This window comes from Amblyomma mixtum, chromosome 5, assembly GCF_055824585.1.
Source record: "Amblyomma mixtum isolate Tamu chromosome 5, ASM5582458v1, whole genome shotgun sequence".
Lineage (NCBI taxonomy): Eukaryota > Metazoa > Arthropoda > Arachnida > Ixodida > Ixodidae > Amblyomma > Amblyomma mixtum.
In genome coordinates this window covers 68,536,120-68,559,906 of record NC_143016.1, presented here as the reverse complement: position 1 = coordinate 68,559,906, position 23,787 = coordinate 68,536,120, and the positions used below count along the sequence as shown (strand labels likewise).

Genomic DNA, 23,787 nt, shown 5'->3' with positions numbered 1-23,787 from the left:
TCGTCTCGTACTCCGGAGACCCTGGTTCGATTCCCTAACTCCACCAATTTTCTACTCTGTTTTATTTATTTGTGTGGTCTCGCTAGAAAGGTGAGGTAGGCTAATTGCTCTTTACCATTATTCTAATGGCATCCATCATGTCCTGTCGCTCACCTGTCAAATGACGGAACATTCTAGAATGTTCGACTCACTGTTTATAAAACGTCTAGAAACGTCTGAGCATTAACGATAGTCAAGCATGACTTGCATATTTCGTGATGCTAGTTAATGAATGGTTAGTGATACTTAACGTGACCTTAACTAGTACACTGATTCATTAGTGCTAGTTAAGGTGCAAGCGGATTGCATTGTCTCACATGCCACTTTTTAACCACACAAGTCAGTCTGCAAACACCAAGAGGTGGCTTGGAGAAGACTTCAAACCCATTCTAACCCGAACCCGTACATTTACGCCCACATCTACCTCGATCTCAGACCCCACCTGCATCCACTGCTGTAGCACTGCCACGTCTTTCAAAGCGTCATGTTAAGGATGCACCTCGGTGACAACGTTATACCTCGCAGGGTGGTTCCACGTCATTGGTCATCGATGAATCTCAACACCTGACTGCTCAGGAACGCCGCAGTGCTACCAGGCGAAGGCAACACGCCGAAGAATCGCCAGAAGAACGCGCGCGAAGACTCGAAAAACAGCGTATTCCTGAAGTTGCCACTGCTAACGCAATTTACCCGGTTTAACGTGAGCTAAACCACTGCCAATTTTTTTAAAATTCATATTGCTCAATATTAAATATCTCCTTTTCTGCCAAACGAACACTCAAATAGCCGGATAGAGTTATAGTATCGATTTTTAGTGGACAACAGTTGGACGGGATGTTTTTGAATGCAAGGTTCGCGGCACGTTTATTGAACAGGACTTCAAAATCTATACATTTCAGCAGTTTTGTAAACGAAAAACGTTGAACGAGAGGTGTGGTTGCTGTAAAAAATAAAAAATGGCTATGGCTTAGCTTGGTTAAGCCCGGTAATTGCGAAAGCAATATCCATAGCTACGCAATGGTTCAGCTGGTAGTGTAGCTGGTGGTGGTGCTTGTGGTTAGACTTGTGGTTAGACTTAGGCTACGCGATGGGCTGAAAGTGCAACTAGTATTCCTTTCGCAATAAAAAAAAATTTGGCTGTGGCTTAACTAAGGTCAAGCCTGGATATCTCGAAGCTAAAAGCTGCGGGAAGGCGGAGGAGGAGCCGCGCGTGTAGTGAATAGTGTTGTCTTAGAAGCTTGCTTTAGAGACGTAGTGTAGTGTCCATTTCTTTTCGGTGTGCACCAAGATATGAGAGACAGGCATTTCCTTTCCTTAAAACCAATTTTCATTTCATTTATTTTTCCTTAAGGCCCTTGCGGCGCGGTTCGGGTATCCACGGAGATGTGAGAGGTTCCTCACGCACTGCTTGTCTTTTCTTTATTTTTTTATTTGTGCAGCGTCTGACGTCACTCTTTTCTGGTGTACACCAAGATATGAGACACAGGCGTTTCCTTCCCTTAAAAGCAATTTTCATTTCATTTCATTTTCCTTAAGGTCCTTACGGCGGGGTTCAAGGTATCCATGGAGATATGAGAGAGAGAGAGAGAGAGAGAGAGAGAGAGAGACAGGCGTCGTTTCCTTTCCTTAAAACCAATTTTCTTTTCATTTTCCTTCCCTTACGGCGCGGTTCGGGTGCCCACCGTGACGTCACGCAGTTCGCGCATGCGCACCTGTGGCTTTTTCTGTCGTCGGGGCCCACGCTAGCCTCGGTGTTGACTAGCCTAGTGAAGCTTGGCGCTTCAAAAAAAAATAGGCAGTGGCTTAGCACTGGTTAAGCCTGGATATACAAGCGAAAAGCTGCAGTTATGCTTGGTATGACGTCATGGCTGGGAGCACCACGATAAGTGTTCAGGCGTTCGGCAGTCCACACACTGCCTTTACGGAGGCGGAGGAGGAGACGCACGTGTAGTGAATACGGTGCTGTCTTAGAAGGTTCCTTTAGAGACGTACTGTGGTGTCCATTCCTTTTGGGTGTACAGCAAGATATAAGAGACAGGCATTTCCTTTCCTTAAAACCAATTTTTATTTCATTTAATTTTCCTAAAGGCCCTTACGGCGCGGTTCGGATAGATATGTGTGTTTCCTGGCGCACTGTTGCTCTTTAAATTATTTTTTTATTTGTGCCGCGTGTGACCTCACTCGGTTTCGCTCATGCGCAGCTGCGGCAAATCTTGGCTCCGACGGCTCACGCGAAGCGCGTCTGTGGTGCGGGTAGTGAAGCTTTTCGCTTCAGCGAAAGTTCGCGCGAAATAATCTTTGCAGTGTCCGTTTGTGCTTACCACCTCTCTTATTACGTCCGGTCGGTCTGTTTTCATGGTCGGTACTGGAGTCGGTGAGGCTGTTTTCATGGTCGGTACTGGAGTATACCCACGGTCGCAGGTAACCCTGCAGTCTTCTTCGGTGTCGAACCTGCGTTCCGTCGGCGTTCCTTTAACAACGGCGGTTTGACGTCGCAAAAGGTCGGGTGCTGAGAACGCGGAAACGGATTTGCTGGGTGCAAAGTTAATGCTTAATAACCCTGGATATATTTTTCATAGTAGACATTCAAAATAACCAATATAACGTATTAGGGCGAAGTGGCCAAGGAAGAGGCACCTAGTATTTGCCTGCGGTTCTGGAAAGGGCGTTGAAATCATTCAATAGAGGGCGCTATCAGCAACTATTCGTTGCGTAAACAGCCGCAGCACAATCCATTTTGCGTGGTTGTCAATTATACCGGCGTGCTAAGCACATCTGCCGCACAGTGGACGCTTTGCCTTGTATAATGTTAATTCTAAGTGAATTTAGTGGACATATTCTCGGCTTTTCGCTGGTAATGCAGCCACTGTTTATTTGTGGCGTACTTCTGAACGATGAAGACGCGGGTCCAATCCCGGTTGCGAGAGTCTTATTTCGATGGAGGCAAAATACTAAAGGCGCGTGTAATGTGCGATGTCAGTGCATGATAAGGAACCCCGGGTCGTCTAAATTATTTACAGCCTTCCACTAGGACGTCCCTCATAGCCTGGGTTGCTTTCAGACGCTGAATTCAATAAAACTTCTATATGTATTGCGTAAACGTTGCTCTGGGTGTTTATATGCTTCCCAGCGAGATTAACGTTTTATTGCGGTTTATGAGGGTTTAAAGTCTCAAAGCGACTCAAGCTATGAGGAACGCAGTAGTGAAGGCCTCTGGAAATTTCGACCTGCTGAGGTTCTTCGCGTACTGACATCGCACAGTACACGGGCGCCTAGAATTTCGCCTCCATCGAAATTCGACCACTTCGGTCGGGATCGAACCCGCGCCTTTCGGGTCAGCAGCCGAGCGCCGTAACCACTGAGCCTCCGTGGCTGCTCGAGACATAAGTGATAAGCGAGTAACTATAAAGTGATCGACCGCCAATCAGTGGCGGAGTGTGTTAATGAGAGATACTGAAAGAGGAACGGAAGGAATCAAACAAGAAGGGCTTAGAGTTGAAGTCGCAGTTTTAATCGCGCGCCTCTATCGCATTTGGTCATTGTTCAGAAGAAATGGGGCCATCTCTAGAAAATTTGGCATGGTTCGTTTCAAGACGCGTGATAATTTTAAGACATCTTGGAACTTCAGCAGCTGGACGGCGCTTTGTGTAGTCACACTCATTGAAGTTAAAGAAAAAAATACATTTTTGGGCCACGCACTGTGCTCTGCGTAATCTCTGCGCGAGCTCACCGTCGCTTCTCTTCTAGGCACCGGTGATCCCTGATCGTGTTGATGTCGGCCATGTAGCACCGCCAGATGCCGCCTGTGGAGTTGAATGCGAAGTAGGGATTCGCCATAACTGTGGCGGGGCAGGCTACGCCGTACGACGGGGCATGACATCCGTCTGGTCTCGCAGAACCCCTCCAGGCGCAGTTCTGCGAACATTCGTCCCGGGACCCGAAATATTTTACTCCGACCCTGAGAGCGGGGCACTTGCCGTCCTCGAATGGCCACTCCTTGCACGTTTGCCTGGAAAGTAGAGAATCGCGGGCAGCCATGTTAAAGCGCATCGAATTCCTATTTCCTCTCTAAAGCTATCACGGTGAAAGCACGCTCTCTAAGTTTACAGACTTACTGGCAGTATAGAGCTTTCCTTAGATGCCACTGACCTCTATCCATGACGTTGACAAAAAAAAAACAGTTCATTTGTTTGTTTGTTTGTTTGTTTGTTTGTTTGTTTGTTTGTTTGTTTGTTTGTTTGTTTGTTTGTTTGTTTGTTTGTTTGTTGAAACAGCGGGAAGAGTCGATTGGATTAATGCCTAATCCAATCAACTGTTCTTACTGTCGGCTGAGTGAGTAGCGTTATTGTGCTCCTTTATGACTCGAGTTACTAGCCATGTCTACTGTGATCAGGAGCAACTTACATATTTATAAACAAATCATTAATCATACGCTCAATATCCACTATAATACCTGTTTCAGCATCTCACGCTTGCATGCTTACTGAGCATTTTATTGTTTACCATTGCTCCCGGTGTTTCTTTCTCCGACTAACAAAATCAGTTTGAACCATGTAGGCGAGACACGCCAAACAAATAAATCTAGGTCCACGCACTTGAGCAAGTTTTGTGCGAAACACATAAATTAAAAACGCGGCAACGTCAAATCAACAGTAAGCAGCATTAACGTGAGCACGTAAATCAGACACATCTCTCTGTCTTTCTGACATAGCGAGAAGAAAAAAAAACAATTCCTTTTTCCAGCTTACAGCGTGGAGTTGTAAAACCACCATGTGACGGTCAGGTGAGAGCTGTCGCAGGGAACCAAGTGGCGCTCATCGTCGCACATTTGGCCCTTGTTCTTGTCGGAAGGCGTCACGCACGCTCTGCGGCAGTCTTCCGCGGTGCGGAACCGGTTGGGTCCAGTGTAGCACACGTAGTGCTCCTTGTCCCGGGTCGAGAAGCACTTGTGTTTGTGGCCGTCGTAGTAGTAGCCGACATTGCTTTTTTCGCAGAACTTGAAGTAGCTCTTCACCCGGTGACACTGCGGTGAAAGTCGCGCAAAGGGGCCGTTTCAAGCGCGAGATGCAGTGACTTAACTATATAGTTTCACTGCTTGGTAAGCAAGGCGATACTGCTTGATTTAAATCTACACCGAGGAGCAATTGATGGTAGTCTGTGTCGACTGATCAACATCTTTTAGTAGCAGTAAGGCTTCTTCAAATAAAAGTATACGTTTCGTAAGCTAGACAATGCCAAAATATCAAATGCAGGTGTCGCCGTCACCGGTCCCTTCAGCGGCTAAACTGCGGTGCCGTGTAGACAGTCTTAGCCGGCTATTCCTTGTGGAAAAATTCGGGGGGCCAATTTGTTGATCAAAAGTGCGATGAGGCGAAAGCCTTGAGCGGAGTGTTGCTGTTTGTGTCACAGATGTGTGGCTAAGCTGGTAAGCTTTGCCTCTGAGTGGGAAACGCGACAGCCTCTTGCAACGCTACTAGGGAATGCGCAGAACGCCATCGCCCATTCGGCTGTACGCCTTGCTCGACCGTAAATTGGTTTGTGAGGAAAGAAAGTGTATCTCTCTCGCATATCTCGGTGGACACCTGAACATCGCCGCAAAGGAAGGGAGCAAAATGGGAGTGAACGAGGACACCTATTAGCACCGCCTTTGTTCATTCCAAACCATTGAGCTGGCATGGCGGAGTGGTTAGCGTGCTCGTCTCGCACTACGGAGACCCTGGTTTGATTCCCTAACTCCACCAATTTCCTACTCGGTTTTACTTATTTATGCGGTGTGACTAGAAAGGTTAGTTAGGCTAATTGCTCTTTATCATTGTTCTAATGTCATCCATCATGTCGTGTTGCTCACCTGTAAAGTGACGGAACTCTAGAATGTTCGACTCACTTTTTATGAAACGTCTATTAATGATGGTTAATGATAGTTAAGCATGACTTGCACATTTCGTGATGCTAGTTAATGTATGGTTAGTGATAGTTAACATGACCTTAACTAGTACACTGATTCATTAGTGTTAGTTAAGTTACAAGCGGATTGCACAGTTCGACATGCCACTTCTTAACTACTACTAATTACCAATTAGTCATTTAGTCATTAAGTACAATGATATAATAATGAAATTCCTTTATATCATGTTCCGATGTCTTTCGATTGGCATGTGCCCATATTAGGCAAGCATCCGAAACGCGGACACATTTGCTAACACGTCTTGGTCACTATAGTATGAGGCATTAAAGGCTTTTGCCTTAAAACCTGTTTCCCCCTCCGCCCTGTTTCCCCCTACGGTGTCTTCGTTCAGTCCCATCATCCTCTCCCGTTGCGGCGAGGTTCAGGTGTCTACTGAGACATGCGAAACAGATACATTTGCTTCCCTCAAAAAAAAAATTTCACCGACGACCAAGGCGTACAGCTGAACGGGCGATGGCGTTCTGTGGACTCCCTGGCAGCGTGGCGGAATGGTCACGTGACCAAATATGGCGGCGCCCATGCTCCTGCGCTGTTAAACGTCCATAAATGCGCGGTTGCCTTGGCGTGAATGCTTTGCTATGCAGTCCTCTAATGAAAAGTGGCAGCGACAGGAAGAAGCGAGAAAGCGACAACGTGCACAAGCATCGCCAGAACAGCGTAATAACGTCTTGTAAAGCGTCGTGTTAAGTATGCAGCTCGGTGACAACGTTCTACCTCGCAGAGTGGTTCCGCGTCACGATGAATCTCAACACCTTACTGCTCAGGAACGCCGCAATGCTACCAGGCGTAGGCAACAGGCCGAAGAATCGCCAGAAGAACGCGCGCAAAGACTCGAAAAACAGCGGATTACCGAGGTTGCCACTGCTAACACAATTTACCCGGTCTAACGAGAGCTAAACCACTGCCAATTTTTTTTAATTCAACTTGCTCAATATTAAATATCTCCTTTGCTGCCAAACGAACTCCCGAATAGCTGGATCGAGTCAGAGTATCGATTTTTACTGGTCAACAATTGAAGGAGGTGTTTTTGAATGCAAGGTGTTCGCGGCACTTATTTAACAGGGCATCAAAATTTATACATTTCAACAGTTTTGTAAAATAAATTGTGGAACGAGGGGTGTGGTTGCTGTAAAAAGTGAAAAAAAAAACTAATATAACTATTATCTGCCAGACAGTAATGCGATATTTTTAGTGATGCCCAACATTCTCGGACGAAAATTTTTAAAGTTAGAAAATATGTTGTGGAAATGTTGAAGGAAATGCTCTATTCGTTTGAGATTTAGCAAAATCTTTCAAGGTGTTTCCATTGATAGCATCAAAGAGTTAACACTGCCATGGAAAACCAATCGAGAACGCTTTTGGCGATAGTAAAAACGCTATAGTAGCAAAAAAGATAATAAAAGGCTTCCGTCGCGTCATCTGCGGATGTATTGATTGTTATAGCGAAATTTTACAATATATGAAAAAATTGCGTTCATAAGCGGTTTGCAGCTCAAAAATTCTCTTGTCCAGATATGTTGGGTATGATATGGAGCAGCTTCCATTTCAGTTTCCAACACAAAGCTCTTATGGCACAGTGTGTTATACCTCGCCGACGAAAGCTTTAGTAGACCGTAGTTGCCGCTCCATACAAGAAATTCAAAACACTGCCGTACCATCTAGTTACAAAAGCTAAAAGCATGATATCGATTATGCGAAGGGAGCTTTGCATTTTATCTAATGGTGGGTGCACTGGAGACATCGTAAACTACAATAAAACATGACGAACACTCCTGAAAGAAAAAACACTGAGCACTTTAAAAAAGTACGCGATAAACGCGGTTTCGCCGAAAGATCGCTTTTTATACGATTTTCAGCGCCAAATTACAATTATAGATCTTCGTTTCTTTGATATTGTAGTGTGAATTCTTACATTTTAAGGCGGAAGCCTTTAATGTCTCATCGTTGTAAGCAGTTGTTGTCGACAGAAATGTCACTCTTTTCAATTGGTCGAAACTGTCGTGACGTCACCGTGCGCGAATTTCAAACGGGGCCAATCGTAATTAGCTAGTAACCATGCAACCAATTGTAGGGATCGTTTAGTGATGCTCCAAGTAAGTGGGACTGAGCTTAGTTAATTGCTTAAATACCCAATAAAACTGATTAACTTTTCTAGTCAGGCTATATAGATAAATAAAACCGAGTAGGAAATTGGTCGAGCTCGGGAATCGAACCCCGGTCTTCGGCGTGCGAGACGAGCATGCTATCCACTCCGCCATGCCAGCTCGATGGTTTGGAATGAACAAAGGCGCGTCTAGTGAATACGGTGTCTTCGCTCACTCTCATCCTCCTCCCTTCCCTTCCGATGAGGTTTAGGTGTCCACCGAGATATGAGAGCCGGGTACATTTCCTTACCTCAAAAACCAATTTGCAGACGAGCGAGGCGTAGAACCGAATGGGCGATGGCGTTCTATGGACTCCCTGGCAGCGTTGCAAGACGCTGTCGCGTTCCACTATTAGAGGCGAAGCTTAACATCTTAACCACACATCAGTGACCACACATTAGGTCAAAAAAGTGCCCCCCTGAATTTTGACGGGTGTCCATCGAGATATGTGAGACAGTTACTGCCTGATTCCCTTTCCTCAAATACAATTTTCATTTTCTTCATTACGGGCCCTCTCCTTTCACTCCCACTTCCTCCCTTCCTCTACGGTGGTGTTCAGGTGTCCACCGAGATGACACAGAATTACTGCGCCATTTCCTTTCCTCAAAAAGCGTTGAGTTCAAAGGGCAAGGCATCGCGCCGAACAGGTGGTGGCGTTCCGTGGGCTCCCTGGCAGCGCTACAACACGCTGTCGCGTTCCACTCCTAAAGGCGAAGCTTAAGCGTCATTGATTAGCAGTTAATTAGTATTCAGGCATTAATCAGTAATTAACCATTAATTAGTGATTGTCATCGCTTCGTAATTAGTACTCAATTATATGTGACGCCACCAGTGCCACAGAAGCAGCGAAAGTGGTGCGGAAAACGCTTTCGCCTCTGCGCACTTTAGACAGTCAAAGTGCCCCTCAATTTTTCAGGCACGATCTATTTAATTTCCGCAATAATCTCATGGCAATATTGGTCAGTGTTCGGTCCCTTAAGCTCTAATGTGTACGAGGCAAGAAAAATTCTGGGCTCCAAAGTTTTAGATTTTTTGGTATCCAGGGTTTCCGGAAGGGCTGTACTATCAGGCTAAGACGCAATCCCCAATGCCTGAATACTTTTGGCAAAACTGCTATTTCTGAATCTAACTAGGAAGGCGGATAGCCTTCTGTTTCAAAGTGAGGCTTACCGATGTACAGAAAGCAGACTGAATGGTTTGATATAAGGGATTATGTTCACTACAAAGCATCAGTCATACTACCGCATATTGTGAAAACTGCGAAAAAAAGCTTAATTTAATGATATTGTTTTAGTCTTGCCACAGAGTACGTGGTTACGAAGCACATCACTTGTTTACACGAACCAAGAATCCTGTTGTTTCCGCGGAAGAAATAGGCCCGCTTTTAGCACAGTGCTGAGCGTGCCCTCGGTTCGCCTGAATTTTTGTATTCTTCCGAAATCGAGACAACCCAACTCTCCTCATCTGGGGCTCTTGCGTTGTCGAAACCGAAACACGGGCACACCACAGCTTCTGTGTATCTTCACTTTCTATGCGCGCTCTATGAATGACACGTGAGTCTTGGACGAGCCCCAGGCTGAGGCTGCATTATAGCTCTATGAAAGCCACCAGCTGAAGAAATTAGTGACAAATACGAGTTTCAATATTTTTCCACGGTATACACTATTTAGTTCCTACACGCGTCAAGATCACTACAAGGTCGTGTATTAGTTCTTATTATTCCACGGTACTAGTTGTAGTTCTTGTCTAGAAAAATGCCCCAGTTCAAGGGCACTGATTAGAAAACGTCGCGTAAGCGGCGTGCGTTCGTCGTCTGGTTTGGTTTATTTGGGTTTAACGTCCCGAAGCAACTCAGGCTATGAAGGATGCCGTAGTGAAAAGCTCCGGGAATTTCGACCACCTGGGGTTCTTTAACGTGCACTGACATCGCACAGCACATGGGCCTCTAGATTTTGGTAAATTCGTAAATTGGTTTTTGAGCAAAGGAAATGGCGCAGTATCTGTCTCGCATATCTCGGCGGACACCTGAACCGCGCCGTAAAAGAAGGGAGGAAAGTGAGAGTGAAAGAAGAAAGCGAGAAAGGGCTGCCGTAGTGGAGGTATCCGGAATAATTTCGACCACCTGGGGACCTTTAACATGCACTGACATCGCATAGCCCACAGGCGCCTCTTGCGTTTCGCCTCCATCGATACGCGGCCGCCGCGGTCGGGTTTGAACCCGGGTACTCCGGCTCGGTAGACGAGCGCCTTACCACTCAGCCACCGCGGCAGGTTCTAGAATTTCGCCTTGATCGAATTTCGGCCACCGTCTGGCTTTTGACGAGGAATTTTGCCGAACGTGCGCATGCCACTCTTTAGTCATATCTGTGGCAAGTGAACAAACAATTTCGAAGGCGGAGAATTCTCCGTACTGGGGTTGACATTGTGTCGCCGAACAATATACCAAAACGCGCCCACCCGCGAAAAAAGGATCACGGAAGGGGGGAACCCAATAGCATGCAACTAAATATCACAACATTTGCCAGCGCGAAAAATATATGCGCAGAACAGCCCATTAGCGTCGTTTGGAAGCGCCGGATATCTTGGTTCTCTTGCAATGTAGTGTTCGCCTCTACGTAAAAAAAAAATAGGCAGTGGCTTAGCTCTGGTTAAGCCTGGATATACATGCGAAAAGCTGCAAATGTGCTTGGTATAACGTCATGGCTGTCGCAGTTGGTGCACAATGCACTGAGAACACCACGATTAGGGTTCAGGCGTTCGGCAGTCCACACACTGCCTGTACGGAGGCGGAGGAGGAGACGGGCGTGTAGTGAATACGGAGCTGTCTTAGAAGCTTGCTTTAGAGACGTAGTATGGTGTCCATTCCTTTTCGGTGTACACCAAGATATGAGAGACAGGCATTTCCTTTCCTTAAAACCAATTTTCATTTCATTTAATTTTCCTTAAGGCCCTTACGGCGCGGTTCGGGTCACCGTTTAAAAAGGTCTATAAAGGATGGTTCAGGTATCCACCGAGATATGAGAGAGACAGGCGTCGTTTACTTTCCTTAAAACCAATTTTCTTTTCATTTCCCTTCTCTTACGGCGTGGTTCGGGTGTCTACCGAGATATGTTTTTCCTGCGCGATGTTTTGTCTTTTATTTATTTATTTTTTGTGCCGCGTGTGACGTCACTCGGTTTCGCGCATGCGCAGCTGTGGCAAATCTTGGCTCCGACGGCTCACGCAAAGCGCGGCTGTGGTGCGGGTAGTGAAGCTTTTCGCTTCAACGAAAGTTCGCGCGAAATAATCTTTGCAGTGTCCGTTTGGGCTTACCATCTCGCTTTTTTTGTCCGGTTGGTCTGTTTTCATGGTCGGTACTGGAGTCGGTGGGTCTGTTTTCATGGTCGGTACTGGAGTCGGTGGGTCTGTTTTCATGGTCGGTACAGGAGTATACCCTCGCTCGCAGGTAGCTCTGCATTCTTCCTCGGTCTCGAACCTGCGTTCCGTAGGCGTTCTTTTAACAACGGGGGCTTGACGTCGCAAAAGGTGGGGTGCTCAGAACGCGGAAATGGATTTGCTGGGTGCAAAGTTAATCCTTAATAACCCTGGATGTATTTTTCATAGTAGACCTTAAAAATAACCAATATAACGTATTAGGGCGAAGTGGCCAAGGAGCAGGCACCTAGTATCCGCCTGCGGTTCTGGAAAGGGCGTTGAAATCATTCAACAGAAGGCGCTACGGGCCCCTTTTCGTTGCGTAAACAGCCGCAGCACAATCCATTTTGCGTGGTTATCAATTATACCTGCGTGTTAAGCACATCTGCCGCGCAGAGAACGGTTTGCGTTGTATAATGTTAATTCTAAGTTAATTTCGCGGACATATTCTCGGCTTTTCGGTGGTAACACAGCCACTGTTTATTTGTGGCGTACTTCTGAATCAAGAAGACGCGCGTTCAATCCCGGTTCTGGGAGTCTCATTTCGATAGAGGTGGTGAAAATATTTTAATGAAATCGTTTAGGAGGTTGTAGCGGTGGTTGGAGCCCTCAGTCCGGAACCCCTTTGGCCTGGGCTGCTGTCCGGACTCTTTCGACGAGTTGCTTTTGACTATTTTCGTCCGAGCTTGACAGAGCTGCCTCCCACCCCTCCTGCGTTGGCTGGTTATTAACAGTGATCGCCTGATTTCGTTGGCAGGCGCAAACCATATGGTACAGGTCCGCCTTCTCCCCGCAGAATTTGCATTGCGAGTCAAATGACTCCGCATCTATGGCATGTAGTCTTCGTGGGTTGTTGTAAGTGTTGGTCTGTAGCTTTCGGAGGTGTTGTTCCTCCCCTTTATCCAGTGTCTTAGCCGGCGGAGGGTAGACCCGACGGGATCATCTTAATTGCTGAAGTATGTCATTGTAAGTAAGTAGTGGGGTAGGAGGTTCCACGGCATCCGCACTGGGTGCCCGGGGGAGAAATGCTCGGGCTGAGGCATGTGCGCTCTCGTTCCCTGGGATGCCCTGGTGACCTGGTACCCATATTAAGTGTTTGTGTGTGGGTTGGTAGCCACGGATGTAGCTATCTTGCAGGATTTTAGCTGCTAGCGGTGCGACCCTGCCCCTGAGGTAATTGCGATACGCTGTCTGTGAATCTGTGAGAATGTATTCTGAGCTAGTGTGTGTTGCAGCTAGAGCAATCGCCACTTCTTCCGCAGCCAGTATGTCCTGGCTAGCCAGTACTAGTCCGTCGACTGTTGTATTTTGGTGCGCTACCGCGACGGCCGTCATTCCCTGCTCGGGACCCGCAGCATCGACATAGAACACGCCGTCGCGCCCGCCGTAGTGTCTTTTCATGGCTTCGGCTCATGCTTGTCGTCTTGACTGGTGAAAATCGGGGTGCATATTCCTGGGTAGTGGAGCTGCCTTGAGCTGTCCTCTCCATGAGGCTGGGATGTCGGTTTTGGTGTCTAGCTGTCGGGGGCAATTGATGTTTAAAACATTAAGGACTTGTCGGCCAGTTCGAGTTGTGGAGAGCCGTACCACCTGCGCCGTAAGGTGTGCCTCTGTCAGCTCATCGATCGTGTTGTGCACACCCAGTCGCAAGAGCCGGTCCGTCGATGTCGCAAGATGGAGTCCCAGGGCCTTCTTGTTGGCTGTCCTGATTATGATGTCGAGGTTTTTGATGCCACGTTTCTTAAGGCGGAGGTAGGGCGCTACGTAGACGATGCGGCTTACAACGAAAGCCTGCACCAGTCGCAGAGTATCGTCTTCTCGCATCCCTGATTTGTGCGTCGTTCGATAGAGGCAAAATACTGAAGGCACGTGTAATGTGCGATGTCAGTGCATGATAAGGAACCCCTGGTGGTCGAAATTATTTAGAGCCTTCCACTAGAACGTCCCTCACAGCCTGATTTTCTATGGGACGCTGAACCCGATAGAACTTCTATATGTATTGTATAAACGTAGCTATGGGTTATTATATGTTTCCCAGGGAGATTAAAGTTTCATTGCGGTTTATGGGGGTTCAACGTCTCAAAGCCGCTAAAGCTATGAGAGACGCCATAATGAAGAGCTCCGGAAATTTCGACCTTCTGGGGTTCTTTGTGCACTGACATCGCACAGTACACGGCCGTCTAGAATTTTGCCTCCATTGAAATTCGACCACTACGGTCGGGATCGAACCCGCGCCTTTCGGGTCAGCAGCCGAGCGCCATAAGCACTGAGCCTCCGCGGCTGCTCGAGACTTAAGTGATAAGCGAGTGAGTAACTATGAAGTGAGTGACCGCCAATCAGTGGCCGAGTGAGTTAATGAGAGAGGTACTGATTGAGGATTGTTAAGGAATCGAACAAGAAGAGTTTAGAGTTGAAGACCCAGTTTTAATCGCGCTCCTCGACCTCAGTTGTTTATTGCTCAGAAGAAATGTGGCCATCTGTGGAGAATATTGCATGGTTTGTTTCAAGATACGTGACAATTTGAAGGCATCTTGAAACTTCAGCAGCTAGGCGGAACTTTGTGTAGTCACACTCACTGATTTTTACGTACACGTGTAAAACGTTATCAAAATAAAAAAAAAACATCTCGGCCACGCACAGCGCTCTGCGTAATCTCTGCGCGAGCTCACCTTCGCCTTTTTTCTAGGCACCGGTGACCCCTGATCGTGTTGATGTCGGCCATGTAGCACCGCCAGATCCCGCCCGAGGAGTTGAACGCGAAGTAGGAATTCGCCATAGCTGAAGCGGGGCAGGGTACGCCGTACGACGGGGCATGACATCCTACTGGTTTTGCAGATCCCTTCCAGGTGCACTGCTGCGTGCATTCGCCATCGGACCTGTAATATTTTACTCCGTCTATGACAGCGGGGCACTTGCCGTCCTCGTACGGCCACTCCTTGCACGTTTGCCTGGAAAGTAAAGAAGCGCGGGAAGCCAAGTTAAAGCAAATCGAACTCTTATTTCTTCTCTAAAGTAATCACGGTCAAAGCGCGTTCTCAAAGTTTAAAGACTTACTGGCGGAACAGAAATTTCCTTAGATGCCACTGACCTCTGTCCATGACGTTGACCAAAAAGAAAACAGTTCATTTGTTTGTTTGTTTGTTTGTTTGTTTGTTTGTTTCTTTGTTGGAACAGCGGGAACAGTCGATTGGATTAATGCTTAATCCAATCCACTGCTCCCGCTGTCGGCTGAGTGAGTAGCGTTATTTTGCTCGTTTATGACTCGTAGTTACTAGCCATGTGGGCCGTGATCAGGAGCAATTTACAATTTCATAAACAAATCATTAATCATACTGTGAATATCCACTATAATACCTGTTTCAGCAACCCACGCGTGCAGGCTTACTGAGCATTTTATTGTTTACCATTGCTCCCGATGTTTCTTTGTCCGACTAACAAAATCAGTTTGAAGCATGTAGGCGAGACACGCCAAGCAAATAAATCTAGGTCCACGCACTTGAAGAGAAAGTTTTGTGCGAAACACATAAATTAATTCATTCGTTATTACAGCGCAAAGACGGCACAGCACAAGAAGGGGACACAACAGCGCTGACTGTCAACTAAATTTTATTCGAGCCCAGTAAGGTTTTTATACCACCTGGCGATCAGAACAGGAAAAAAAACATACAAGAGTAGCTGTAGGCATGCGCAAGGGTACAAGCACGGCGGTTATCCGGCATGTGTCAGATTTCACATTCTAGATGTTTGATATCTTTCTGGGACAATGCCAGCGATGGTGCGGTTATGCACTCGTCCTGCAGTCTTATAATCATACAAGCTTCTATTATTTCTCTTGTTAATGTGTCTCGGTGTTTCCCTATGACACTGCATTGCCTGTACATCGGTTCACATTTAAAATAAGGGAGTAATTACTCATTGGCATCCACCCAAGCGCAGCCATACGGCTACAAAGGAAAGCTATACAGCTTACTCAGGAACTTCGTAGTTAAAGAAAAATTCGTCCTGGTCCGGGGTTCGAACCCGGGACCACCGCTTCACCGGAGCAGTCGCTCTACCTACTGAGCTAACCGGGACGGCAAGCTTATGGTAGGGCGAGAGCGAATTGATCAATAACTCGAAGTGGGAACAGGGTTGGTCAAATGTTTTAGGTGAATCCCCCAAGGTGGAGTAAATTTGTAATAAGGGAGTAATTACTCATTGGCATCCACCCAAGCGCAGCCATACGGCTGCAGAGGAAAGCTATACAGCTTTCTCACTGGTGGATGCCAATGAGTAATTACAAACCGTATTACAAATTTACTCCACATTGGGGGATTCCCCTAAAACATTTGACCGGTTCACATTTATCGTCGCTGTCATCTTCTGCGCTGCAGTCCCTGCAATGTTTAGCTACGTGGCCTGAGGTAGCCACGCGTGTGACATTGTCACTCTGCTCTTTCAGCCTTTTGCTGAGACAGCGGCCAGCGGCCAGTGGCTACCTCAGGCCACGTAGCCAAACATTGCAGGGACTGCAGCGCAGAAGATGACAGCGACGATAAATGTGAACCGATGTATAGGCAATGCAGTGTCATAGGGAAACGCCGAGACACATTAACAAGAGAAATAATAGAAGCTTGTATGATTATAAGAATGCAGGAAGAGTGCATAACTGCACCATCAATGGCATTCTCCCAGAAAGAGATCGAATATCTAGAATGTGAAATCTGACACGTGCCGGATAACCGCCGTTCTTGTACCCTTGCGCATGCCTACAGCTATTCTTGTATGTTTTTTTCCTGTTCTGATCGCCAGGTGGTATAAAAACCCTACTGTTCTCGGATAAAATTTAGTTGACAGTCAGCGCTGTAGTGACCCCTTCTTGTGCTGTGCCGTCTTTGAGCTGTAATAATGAATGTAGGTAACCAACTCGCCCAAAATGTTGTATTATGGAACGTAAATTAAAAACGCGGCAACGTCAAATCATCAGTGAGCACCATTAACGTGAGCACGTAAATCAGACACATGCTCTCTCTGTCTTTCTGATATAGCGGGAAGAAAGAAAAACCTAATTCCTTTTTCCAGCTTACAGCGTGGAGTTGTAAAACCACCATGTGACGGTCAGGTGAGAGCTGTCGCAGGGAACCAAGTGGCGATCATCGTCGCACATTTGGCCCTTGTTCTTGTCGGAAGGCGTCACGCACGCTCTGCGGCAGTCTTCCGCGGTGCGGAACCGGTTGGGTCCACTGTAGCACAGATAGTGCTCCTTGTCCCGGGTCGAGAAGCACTTGTGTTGGTGGCCGTCGTAGTAGTAGCCGTCTTTGCCGTTTTCGCAGAACTTGAAGTAGTTCTTCATCGGGCGACACTGCGGTGAAAGTCGCGCATGGGGCCGTTTCAAGCGTGCGATGCAGTGACTTAACTATGTAGTTTCACTGCTTGCTAAGCAAGGCGATACTGCTTGATTTAAATCCACACTGAGGAGCAATTGATGGTAGTCTGTGTCGACAGATCAACATGTTTTAGTAGCAGTAAGTCTTTTATTTATTTATTTATTTATTTATTTATTTATTTATTTATTTATTTATTTATTTATTTATTTATTTATTTATTTATTTATTTATTTATTTATTTATTTATTTATTTATTTATTTATTTATTTATTATAGCCTCAGAGCCATTAAGTCATTAGAGAGGATAGTGGTTACAAAACAAAAAAAAAGATGTGATCAACGAACAAGAGTTAATGAAACAGACAAGGTACAAACATGACTTCTACATATACATTATTAGCTAAGGCGTTCAGGAAAAAAAAAGAACAAAAAAAACGATAGCACAGTATAAAATGAATCCTAATTAGACAATGTTAGGTATGACATTCTTGAATAACTGATGATCGATGGTGGTGGCCGTCGAAGAAGGAAAGTCTTCAACTAAATGTATACGTTTCGTAAGCTAGGAAAAGCCAAAGTATTAAAGGTGCACTGAGGAGGATTCTGAACTTGTCGTTTTGCCGTGGGAACTCGATCTACACGTTCCTAGCATTCTTAGAAACTGCAACTTATTGCCCTATATGGCCGATTTCTCTAATTAAATCGAATTAACGTCCGGCTCCCGCCCTTTTTTTTTAATTCTCCCTCGTACGATGGGCGGAGTCGACCAACCCGTGAAGTTCCTTTCAGCCAGCTCCGTGGAGGCTTTGCTTTAGCTTTATTTTGTTTTTAGGTTTCCATGAATAAATAGTTTCATTCGCAGATAATATAGCCGCAAAATAAGCCCGCAGAAATAAAAATACGCGCGGACTATTTGCTACTACGGACTACTAGGTATTACTGCACCGAAGGCAGAGCGGCAAGCCGCCACGGGACTGGGTGAAAGGCACTCCACGCGTTGGTCGACTCCGCCCACCGTGCGAGGGAGAATTCAACAGAAAGGGCGGGAGCCGGACGTTAATTCAATTTAATTTGGGAAATCGGCCATACTGGGCAATAAGTCGCAGTTTCTAAGAACGCTAGGAACGTGCAGATCGAGTTCCCGCGGCAAAAAGACGAGTTCAGATTCCTCTTCAGTGCACCTTTAAATGCAGGTGTCGCCGTCACCGGCCCCTTCAGCGGCTAAACTGCGGTGCTGTGAAGACAGTTTTAGCCGGCTATTCCTTGTGGAGAAATTCAGGGGGCCAATTTGTTGACCTAAAGTGCGGTGAGGCGAAAGCCTTAAGCGCAGTGTTGCTGCTTGTGTCACTGATGTGTGGCTAAGCTGTTGAGCTTTGCGAGTGTGGAACGCGACAGCGTCTTGCAACTCTGCCAGGGAGTCCACAAAACGGCATCGCCTTTTCGGCTCTACGCCTTGCTCGACGGTAAATTGGTTTTTCAGGAAAGGAAATGTATCTCTCTCGCATATCTCGGTGGACACCTGAACCTCGCCATAAGGGAAGGGAGCAAAATGGGAGTGAACGAGGACGCCTATTAGCAGCGCCTTTGTTTATCCAAACCATTGAGCTGGCATTGCGGAGTGGTTAGCGTGCTAGTCTCGTACTCCGCAGACCCTGGTTCGATTCCCTAACCACCAATTTTCTACTCTGTTTTATTTATTTGTGTGGTCTCGCTAGAAAGGTTAGTTAGGCTAATTGCTCTTTACCATTGTTCTAATGGCATCCATCATGTCCTGTCGCTCACCTGTCAAGTGACGGAACTCTCTAGATTGTTCGACTCACTGTTTATAAAACGTCTAGAAACGTCTGAGCATTAACGATAGTTAAGCATGGCTTGCATATTTCTTGATGCTAGTTAATGTATGGTTAGTGATACTTAAAGTGACCTTAACTAGTACACTGATTCATAAGTGCTAGTTAAGGTGGAAGCGGATTGCACTGTCTCACATGCCACTTTTTAACTACTACTAATTACCAATTAGTCAGTTAGTCATTAAGTACAATAATATAATCATGAAATTTCTTTATATCGTGTTCTGATGTCTTTCGATTGCACCTGATTAAGTATTGAATGGCTATTGATTGGCATATGCCCATATTAGGCATGCATCCGAAACGCCGACACATTTGGTAACACATCTTGGACACAACAGTATGAGGCATTAAAGGCTTTCGCCTTAAAGCCTGTTTCCCCCTCCACCTCGAGGCGGCCGACCTTCACCAGCATCATGCTAGTCACAGCGCCGGCTGGGCGAAGAGGAAAGCTGCCTCGTGGGGGAAGCGGAAGGAGTGAAGATCTCGCTCCCTGCCGCTGGAGTTTTGGTTCCAGGCAGCAGAAGCAAGCGGAGCAAACGTGGGCTATTGTCACCTTCCCCGACAAATGCCTGGGGATGGCTCTGCCCCAAAGATGCCGCGCTCGCGGGAAGACCCGGCCGCCGTTCTCAGCGCGTGCGAACGTTCGCCGCCGATACTGCCGAAGTCGTGCCACTGCACCACCCGTTAAGACGGAAGCCCTTCTAATGTCGCCTTTCATTTCCGAGAAATGCGTCGCTGATGTTTCCTAGATAGCTGGCTGGCATGTGCTTTGTATTTGCAAGTTTAATAAACAGCATATGAGCGATCACACTTTCTAGTCCCTCATTTTGTTCTCTTCAAGCACGAACCCCACTGCGGTTGGCGAGCAAAGTCGCTGCTTGCGCGGAGCCATAGTGCGGGGCGAAAGGCCCCCCCCATAATTTTACACCCTGAGGCGAAGTTACATCACCGTTTTTTCACACGACGGTAAAGGAGTCCTTTAAGGCTTTGACGTCATGCGTTTGGATCTTGTGCCGTCAAAATAAATGTTTTATTATTGCGTTAGCAATACTACTCTAGCTTTCGCCTCGTCGCGTAGCCCATGTGGGTAGTGACGGATGACTTTGAACAGCCGCTTCGCCGAGCAGGTGGCGCGCCGTTGCTTCAGTCGCGCTCCGCTAGATGGCAGCGCCGCCGGCGCGCCGCGCGGCAGTGGCGACAGCAGTTTGCTCTGACTACGAAAGTTGGCGATACTAGGAGGTCCGCCACTTCTGGCCTTCGAAGCCGGCGTTAGCAGCATTGGCGCGCAGTGCGAAACGCTGCTGTGCAGCTTGTGTACGAACGTCAAGTGACTCTTAAACAAGCCAGTTGTTCTACGGATGTCATGAGTATTGTTGAATTAATGTACCTGTTATGCATAATAATTAATGACTAATTCAGTAATAATGCTTAGGCAATTTAATTTCTATTCAGACACCACAAATAAATAAATAAATAAATCTAACCAGGGTCTCCGGAGTGCGAGACGAGCACGCTAACCACTCCGCCATGCCAGCTCGATGGTTTGGAATGAACAAAGGCGCGTCTAGTGGATACGGTGTCTTCATTCACTCCCATCTTCCTCCTTTCCCGTTACGGCGAGGTTCGCGGATCAAGCAGGAGAAGCGGCCATAGCCTTGGCCATAGCAAATACTCACGCTGACGTCACTCTCAGTGATTGCAAGACTGCCATACGCAACTTCTCCCGCGGTATAATATCCCTAACTGCTAGAAACATCCTCACAAATATTACACTACAACGAGGAATAGAACTTGTATGGACTCCTGCCCATTCAGAGAACCCAGGGAACGAAGCAGCCCACCAACACGCTCGAGCTTTTGTCGGCCGAGCGGTGGGCTCTCGTTCAGGGGAATCTGAGATGGAGGCAGTGATTTCGTACCACGACATTACCCAATTCTGCAAACTCTCTAGAAGAATCTATCCTCCACCACACAATTCAGTCTCCAAACACCAAGAGGTGGCTTGGAGAAGACTTCAAACCCATTCTTACCCGAACACGTACATTTGCGCCCACATCTACCTCGATCTCAGACCCCACCTGCATCCACTGCTGTAGCACTGCCACGTCTTTCAAAGCGTCATGTTAAGGATGCAGCTCGGTGACAACGTTATGCCTCGCAGGGTGGTTCCACGTCATTGGTCATCGAAGAATCTCAACACCTGACTCCTCAGGAACGCCGCAGTGCTACCAGGCGAAGGCAACACGCCGAAGAATCGCCAGAAGAACGCGCGCGAAGACTCGAAAAACAGCGTATTCCTGAAGTTGCCACTGCTAACGCAATTTACCCGGTTTAACGTGAGCTAAACCACTGGCAATTTTTTTTTTAATTCAAATTGCTCAATATTAAATATCTCCTTTTCTGCCAAACGAACACCCAAATAGCCGGATAGAGTTATAGTATCGATTTTTAGTGGACAACAGTTGGACGGGATGTTTTTGAATGCAAGGTTCGCGGCACGTTTATTGAAGAGGACTTCAAAATTTATACATTTCAGCAGTTTTGTAAACGAAAAATGTTGAACGAGAGGTGTGGTTGCTGTAAAAAATAAAAAATGGCTATGGCTTAGCTTGGTTAAGCCCGGCAATTGCGAAAGCAATATCCGTAGCTACGCCATGGTTCAGCTGGTAGTGTAGCTGGTGGTGGTGCTTGTGGTTAGACTTGTGGTGATGCATCGGTTATACAATCCAATCCAATTCAATCCAATCTAAACCAATGTAATCTAATTCAGTCCAATCCAATATGCTAATATGGTAGCTACCAGCCTCGCTACGCGATGGGCTGAAAGTGCAACTAGTATTCCTTTCGCAATAAAAAAAAAATTTGACTGTGGCTTAGCTAAGGTCAAGCCTGGATATCTCGAAGCGAAAAGCTGCGGGAAGGCGGAGGAGGAGCCGCGCGTGTAGTGAATACAGTGTTGTCTTAGAAGCTTGCTTTAGAGACGTAGTGCGGTGTCCATTTCTTTTCCGTGTGCACCAAGATATGAGAGACAGTCATTTCCTTTCCTTAAAACCAATTTTCATTTCATTTATTTTTCCTTAATGCCCTTACGGCGCGGTTCGGGTATCCACGGAGATGTGAGAGGTTCCTCACGCACTGCTTGTCTTTTCTTTATTTTTTGATTTGTGCAGCGTCTGATGTCACTCCTTTCGGGTGTACACCAAGATATGAGACACAGGGGTTTCCTTCCCTTAAAAGCAATTTTCATTTCATTACATTTTCCTTAAGGTCCTTAGGGCGGTGTTCAAGGTATCCATGGAGATATGAGAGAGAGAGAGACAGGCGTCGTTTCCTTTCCTTAAAACCAATTTTCTTTTCATTTTCCTTCCCTTACGGCGCGGTTCGGGTGTCCACCGTGACGTCACGCAGTTCGCGCATGCGCACCTGTGGCTTTTTCTGACGTCGGGGCCCACGCTAGCCTCGGTGTTGACTAGCCTAGTGAAGCTTGGCGCTTCAAAAAAAAATAGGCAGTGGCTTAGCACTGGTTAAGCCTGGATATACAAGCGAAAAGCTGCAGTTATGCTTGGTATGACGTCATGGCTGGGAGCACCACGATAAGTGTTCAGGCGTTCGGGTGCGGAGCAGTGGGAGACTCTGCTGTCCAGCGACCGCTGTGAAGACCAAGAAGGTCTGGTACAGCGAGCTCAACGGGCGGCAGTGGCCAGCGGAGCCCTGGACTGAGGGCAACCGACCACTGATTAGAGGCGGACGACTTCGACAGAGAAGACTCCTGGGGGTAAAATCAAGGAGAAAACGTCTCTGAAGATGCTCCCAAACCGCAGGAAAAAGGACTAGAGTAAAATAAAGTTTTTCCTTCCTTCCTTCCTTCAGGCGTTCGGCAGTCCACACACTGCCTTTACGGAGGCGGAGGAGGAGACGCACGTGTAGTGAATACGGTGCTGTCTTAGAAGGTTCCTTTAGAGACGTACTGTGGTGTCCATTCCTTTTGGGTGTACAGCAAGATATAAGAGACAGGCATTTGCTTTCCTTAAAACCAATTTTCATTTCATTTAATTTTCCTTAAGGCCCTTACGGCGCGGTTCGGGATTATAGATATGTGTGTTTCCTGGCGCACTGTTTCTCTTTAATTTATTTTTTTATTTGTGCCGCGTGTGACCTCACTCGGTTTCGCTCATGCGCAGCTGCGGCAAATCTTGGCTCCGACGGCTCACGCGAAGCGCGTCTGTGGTGCGGGTAGTGAAGCTTTTCGCTTCAGCGAAAGTTCGCGCGAAATAATCTTTGCAGTGTCCGTTTGTGCTTACCACCTCTCTTATTACGTCCGGTCGGTCTGTTTTCATGGTCGGTACTGGAGTCGGTGAGGCTGTTTTCATGGTCGGTACTGGAGTATACCCACGGTCGCAGGTAACCCTGCAGTCTTCTTCGGTGTCGAACCTGCGTTCCGTCGGCGTTCCTTTAACAACGGCGGTTTGACGTCGCAAAAGGTCGGGTGCTGAGAACGCGGAAACGGATTTGCTGGGTGCAAAGTTAATGCTTAATAACCCTGGATATATTTTTCATAGTAGACATTCAAAATATCCAATATAACGTATTAGGGCGAAGTGGCCAAGGAGCAGGCACCTAGTATTTGCCTGCGGTTCTGGAAAGGGGGTTGAAATCATTCAATAGAGGGCGCTACCAGCACCTTTTCGTTGCGTAAACAGCCGCAGCACAATCCATTTTGCGTGGTTGTCAATTATACCGGCGTGCTAAGCACATCTGCCGCACAGTGGACGCTTTGCCTTGTATAATGTTAATTCTAAGTGAATTTAGTGGACATATTCTCGGCTTTTCGCTGGTAATGCAGCCACTGTTTATTTGTGGCGTACTTCTAGATGATGAAGACGCGGGTTCAATCCCGGTTGCGAGAGTCTTATTTCGATGGAGGCAAAATACTAAAGGCGCGTGTAATGTGCGATGTCAGTGCATGATAAGGAACCCCGGGTCGTCTAAATTATTTACAGCCTTCC

The 23,787-nt window shown here is 46.9% G+C and overlaps 1 protein-coding gene across 2 annotated transcripts in view; it reads right to left on the bottom strand.

The window, feature by feature from the left end:
- The window catches only part of LOC149342509 (uncharacterized), a 63,872-nt gene that overhangs the window by 14,833 nt on the left and 25,252 nt on the right, over nucleotides 1-23,787 (bottom strand). For both annotated transcript variants that reach the window (XM_089544898.1, XM_089544899.1), the window contains 7 exons: nucleotides 23,083-23,212; nucleotides 16,629-16,903; nucleotides 14,232-14,510; nucleotides 11,461-11,623; nucleotides 4,788-5,062; nucleotides 3,770-4,048; nucleotides 2,361-2,490 (listed from right to left, as the gene is read on the bottom strand). In XM_089544898.1, the coding sequence (XP_089401024.1) occupies nucleotides 2,361-2,490; nucleotides 3,770-4,048; nucleotides 4,788-5,062; nucleotides 11,461-11,623; nucleotides 14,232-14,510; nucleotides 16,629-16,903; nucleotides 23,083-23,212 (1,531 nt within the window). The remainder of the gene's footprint in view (nucleotides 1-2,360; nucleotides 2,491-3,769; nucleotides 4,049-4,787; nucleotides 5,063-11,460; nucleotides 11,624-14,231; nucleotides 14,511-16,628; nucleotides 16,904-23,082; nucleotides 23,213-23,787) is intronic.